Here is a 6,400-nt window from a genome sequence, read left to right on the forward strand (position 1 = left end):
CTTTGACGTTATATTCTCTAAGGTTTTTTTTTTTAAACTTATTAGCGTTCAGTTCATCACTTTACATTTCCATCATCTTCTGTTAAAATGTCTTGTTGACGAGTTTTATTTCTTCATTTCCATGAAGAGAAAATTACATTATTTTACACCATTTTATTCTTTTTGGAATAATAACACTGAAAGTAAAAATAATTTGAATAACACCTGCGTTTAACTCAATTTATTTATTTATTTATATATATTATACAGAATATTTCACGTAAACCCGGAGTTTCTACCTTTAAACACAAGGAGTTACGCCCTTTTTCTTGTGTGATTTTTTTGCTACCCTGCTAACTATTTATCTATTTTTTTCGTGTTAATTGTAACCAAGGAAAATACACACATCCATTATCTATCTATCTATCTATCTATCTATCTTTCTATCTATCTATCTATCTATCTATCTATCTATCTATCTATCTATCTATCTATCTATCTATCTATCTATCTATCTATTTATCTATCTATCTATCTATCTATCTATCTATCTATCTATCTATCTATATATATATATATATATATATATATATATATATATATATAATATATATATATACATACACTTATACATACGCGCTCACACACACACATCTACGTATATGGGTATATTCGTGCAACTAAATACATGCGCATACTCACACGTATTGACGAATACATACATACATACATGTATAGGAACCCATATAGACAGGCACACACGCGCATGTATACATAAATATACGCACATAGCATAGATATATATGTGCATATATTCGTACGTAAAGGGAGATACAGACGTCTGTGCAAAGTTTGACACACGTACACGTGTTTATACACTCGCGTCTACAAATAAGTAAATATATACACGCACATAAATACATATATAAATACACACACATATACATATATGAGTAACTTTATGTGCGGTAATATGCTCATTATATTAATGTACTTGTGATGTGTGACCGACTTCCTTTACATCAGAAGGCTGGAAGTCAATATACTCTGAGCAATGACACGTAAAGAGTGCAGTCAAGCAGAATCTTTGCTTGCGCTTACGAAAATGACTGCTGCGCAAGGTAGGGAAGAGTTTCACATCTCGCTACTTTTTTTCTCTCCACACCGCGCAGGTACATCGGAATCTACTATAACAGGATTGTTTAAAACATATACAAGGTATGTGATAGTATTCAATGGGAAGCGACTAACAAAGATTGGAAGCAAAATAGATTAGATTCTATTAGCAGCTATTCGGGAAACGCGTTTTAGTTTTCACTCGATGACTGTGAAACCATCGTGTCTCCCTGTGCATGCCAAGGTATCAGAATTAAACGCATCGGCAACAGTCATTATTAGATAATAAGGTACAATCGTCACAGTTTCGATTTCAGACAGTTCTTTGATTGTTTGTTGATTAAAGAAGCGTCTACTTCTCGAATATTACAAACCTCTACTTAACCTTTATAGTATGCTTGTTTTTATAGATTTTCGCCTAAAAGGTAAAAGGTTAACTAAAAACAACTGCAATGGAACAAAACGAAACACTCACTTTCGGCCCAATGGCATCAGGAAAGACACAAGATAATCTGTTCTGGAGTGAATAGTGGCTAACGTGTTCTGGTGGAATGTATAGTTACCCCCCCCCCCAACACAGCCTCTCTATAATTTCATCGGAAATGTAAAGCTTATGAAATGCACACGATGTCAATTCATTAAGTCTATCAGTAATGTACCTATAATTGAGCAAACCTATCGGTAATGTATCTGTGATGACAACTGGAAACAGCTGCAAGCTGTTAACTCTGTGGAGATAACACCGAAGATATCCCCCACATCATAAGCAGTTGTCCGAAAATGTCATCATGAGACATGACGTTGTAGCTAGGACATTATAATGTAATCCGTTGCAAAGATAACCCCGAGGACAAAGAAATAAGAACCCACAGTCTTGTAGAAGCCATAACCACTCATAATGAAAGGGAGTACTGGTAGAATGGCCTAGTGAAGATTTCAATAAAATGCAAGCACAACAGACCTGATATAATGATTTGGGATGGAGAAGAGAAACTGTGTACAGTTGTGGAAATTAGCTACCCAGCTGATGTTAACATAAAGCTGAAGATCCGTGAAAAGAGAACACTTATGCTGAACTATTGAGAAATCTACAGTTACTCTATCCAGATTACAAGTTCAGGCTTATACCTGTAATTATTGGGGCTCTGGGATATGTAACGCACTGCCGCCTAAATACCAATCTTAAGATATTAGCCTTTACAAAATCAAAAATGAGAAAGCTAATTCGAAGACTATAGATTCAATTCATCATTGGAACTGTAAAAAATCTTTCCAGACGTTTATCATTTAAATATATATGAGCATGTCTAGATATGTAACTATATGCATGAGAATACATACAAAAAGCAAAACATACAAATCTGCAGATACATATATACATATTTACATACAAAGAAAAATACCCGGTTGTTGATGAAGAAATTCCAATGAAGGCGCCTTGAATCTAGTTTAGAAACCGGTTCTTTCTCTATTAGCAAGAAAGCTTGAAATAAAACTGAACAGTGAGATACATACACACATACATGCATGCATACATACATACATACATACATACATACAGATAAGCAGGTCCTATCTTTTTTTTTACTGCCAGCCCAATTTTAAGCACCAATTCCAAAACTACAGCAATTCTTAGTTTTGAAGTGGCATACTAAATTATTGATCGGTAATTATGGAACAGATATTTGGTTGTTGCATCTATCTTTTAGTGAAGACTGTGTTAGCAACATGACTTAGCTGCCCAAATAAGGACAATTAAAGAAGAAAAATCTCATAGCAATTCAAACTTCTTTAAAATATCTGGAGGGAAAGTGAATGATTACCATAAACCAACGTGAACATATCCTACATATCAAAATATTTTTGCTTGAAAGACATTGGAAAAATAATTCGTTAAATGAAAACATTTTAAAGAATGTTTATATACATGAAGTTTGACTATTTTCAAAAATGTCTTATATGTACATTGTCTTTTGATGTTTCCCAATTTTCTTTCAATAATGCATATGCGATAGTTTCCCTTGAAACAAGAATATTTATGTGGTTTAAAAATCAGGAACATTCTTTTATTCCTGACACAGCTTCTAAATATTTGATTTATCGTTCAAGATAAGAGACATTTATTTCTTTAAAGTTTTTGAATAGACGTAGCTGACATTTACAATTCAGATTACCGATATTAATTATCAAGCTTTTCCTACAGGCTGCCTGCCACACGAATTCCAGTGCAATGAAACAAACTGTGTTGATTTGGTAAAAAGATGTGATACAGTGCAAGACTGTGATGCAGGGGAAGATGAAATTAACTGCGGTAAGTGGAATCTTTTGTACTTCAAAGATTTATGTCGTTTCTCTGTATATTTATACACGCACGCAATGGCCAGCAAGGACGCACGGCAATACACACACATACGTACACATAAACGCCCTCACACATACACATACATACATACGCGCGCGAGCATATATATGTACATATATATATATACACATACCTATATATATATATAATTATGCGCGTATAAATTTTAGATATTATTTACATTATTTAAAGTAAAAGAAAATATAGATAGATTATATGTATTTTGATAAATAGGTATAAATTTCTGTGCATTATTCAGATATAACTGTGCACTTATACCCACTGTTTCTTTCCTTCATTCTCCACTCTTCAGTCACACGCGTGTACACATTCACATGCACTCACACAAGCATAGTGTAAGAGAGAAGAGAGGGAGAGAGAGAATACAATCATACATATATATATACACACATATATATGTATATGTATATATATATATATTTATTATATATATATATATATATATATATATATATATATTACATATATATATACTTATACATACACAACACATACACACAAGCTCACAAAATGCAGGCCACCTTTTGTTTCGCTTCTATAATAGGTTTTTCCTGTTTTCTGTGTACAATTTTATTCTTAACATTCTAAGCAGGTTCATACGCAAAATATACTGGTCGCTGTTGTGTATGCCATAAAATAAATAACTTCTTTTTACGACCGAAAAATGTGTGCAACACGTCAGCTGACTACCACATACCATTCTGCGGCTCATGTCAAAACACCAGTGTACCGCCACTGAGGTGTGTTGAACACACTTCCATCGTGAAAGTGAGATGTTACTCACATATGACATGCACTTTTAGCGACACTCTTTTTTGCGTTTGAACCCACTCAGACATGTTAATTATAAATATGCAAACAATCGCTCCAGATCTCGAAGTACACGGTACAAATAACGATATTCTAGTTGTAATGAAACATCGATGGAAATTGGCCTGGTGGCACGTAAAAACAGCACCCACTACACTCTCAGAGTGGTTGGCGTTAGGAAGGGCATCCAGCTGTAGAAACACTGCCAGATCAGACTGGAGCTAGTTGCAGCCTCCTGGCTTCCCAGGCCCCAGTCGAACCATTCAACCTATTCCAGCATGGAAAATGGACATTAAACAATGATGCACTGGTCAAGTAGAAAAACGATGACTGATAAAAAATTGGCTTGTCTTTTGGTACCAAAAGAGTGAAGAAAGAGAGTAGAGAAGGTTAGGGAAGAGCAAGTAGGAAGAAAGATAGAGTGCTGAGAAATAAGGGAATAAAAATAGACAGTAGGTAGTTGACAGAGATGGACAGAGGAAGAAATGGAAGGCAGTAAAGAGAGCAAAGCAGCAGATAGGTAGAGAGGTAGATAGATGGGAGAGGAGAAGGACAGAGAAATAGATAGGAAAGAGAGACAGTCTTGCACCAAATATTGAACATTGTATAGGGTACCACGGAGTGGGAACAGAAGTGTGTGACATTACATTGACTAACAGCCATAAAATGTTACAAAGAAAGTCAACACACGCACATATATAAGGATGAAGTAAATTGTTGTATACAGTGCTCAGGTGCACTACAACTAAAAAGAAAAAAATGGCCATCAGGTGTACTGTTTGCGGATTTCAGGACACATGGAAATTTTTAAGGATGTTGTGTAGTTTTCGACCGACTTTCCAGGAAGTTAGGAAAATCTCGGAATTTCAATGAAATCCTCAGAACTTTCCAGGAACTTTCCCAGTAATTTTCCAGGAAGTTGGGAAATCCCCGGAACTTTCCATAAAATCTCGGAACTTTCCAGGAAGTTCCCTATAAATGTTTTAGGAAGTAATGATAGTACTGCAGCCATTCTACAGGACCGCCTTAATGTATTTTCAATTAGGTTTTGTTGCTTCTTCACTGGAAGGTGGTCTACGATTGAGTTTTCTAGCAGCTGTTCTCCTCAGAATGTGTCATCCTTGAATGGTTGACTTCTAAGGTATCGTTAAGAGTTCATCTAATGAGGAGGGGTGTTTTAATGTTTCAGTAGATGTCTCTTTTATATTTCTTTTAATTTAGAATGGTAGTTGAACAGTTAAGGGAACTTTAAATGTCAGATTGTTACTATAGAGTATTTTAGCCCATTTCGAAGGTAGTATATTTGCAAGCTTAGAGTATATAAATGTTCGTGCATTAAAACTCTCTCCACTGCCGAAGTTTGGAACATGTCCCTCCACAGTTCTATATTTTAGAGATGAGGAATTATATACCTTATTTACATTATTTATATTCGATGGATATTTGTCCTCATCTTGTTTGTTGTTAACACAACGTTTCGGCTGATATACCCTCCAAGCCTTCTTCAGGTATCTTGGGGAAGTTTCGAATCTGTGTTCTCATTCCTAACATATTTTTCAATGTCATTATTGTTGTTGTTGTTAGTGTTCAGGTCACTGCTTGGAATCGAACTTGGAATCTTTGGGTTAGTAGCCCGCGCTCTTAGCCACTACGCCATATGTTCCCCAATGTCGTCCAGAGCGAGCTCTGGTAATAATAGCGACGAATGTGGGCTGGTAGCTGTGTACATTCGCCCCAATGTCGCCCAGAGCGAGCTCTGGTCACCATAGCATCTCCACTAAATTTATTCTGTCCAGTTACGTATCTGTATAGTGGTCATTTGCAAACTCCAGAGGTGACACTTTCACTTCTCCTTGTCGACTGTGGGCTGGTAGCTGTGGACGGTGAAACCAACGTCGCCCAGAGCGGGCTCTGGCTTGTATGATGCTATAGCAGAAGACACATGCCAAGTTACCACACAGTGGGACTGAACTAAGGACCAAATGTTTTGGAACCAAGTTTGTTACCACACAGCCACACCTGCACCTGTGTGTGTGGGTGGGTGTATCAGTATGTGTGTATGGGTGTGTATATGTATGCATGTATAGCTGTGTATATATATATGTGTACATG

At 36.0% G+C, this 6,400-nt stretch overlaps 1 protein-coding gene across 2 annotated transcripts in view; it reads left to right on the forward strand.

Annotated features, from left to right (window-relative positions):
• LOC115209347 (G-protein coupled receptor GRL101) overlaps window positions 1-6,400 on the forward strand; it is an 804,611-nt gene that overhangs the window by 499,608 nt on the left and 298,603 nt on the right. For both annotated transcript variants that reach the window (XM_029777716.2, XM_036501082.1), the window contains exon 3: window positions 3,299-3,406. In XM_029777716.2, the coding sequence (XP_029633576.2) occupies window positions 3,299-3,406 (108 nt within the window). The remainder of the gene's footprint in view (window positions 1-3,298; window positions 3,407-6,400) is intronic.

Source organism: Octopus sinensis, linkage group LG3, assembly GCF_006345805.1.
Source record: "Octopus sinensis linkage group LG3, ASM634580v1, whole genome shotgun sequence".
Classification (NCBI taxonomy): domain Eukaryota; kingdom Metazoa; phylum Mollusca; class Cephalopoda; order Octopoda; family Octopodidae; genus Octopus; species Octopus sinensis.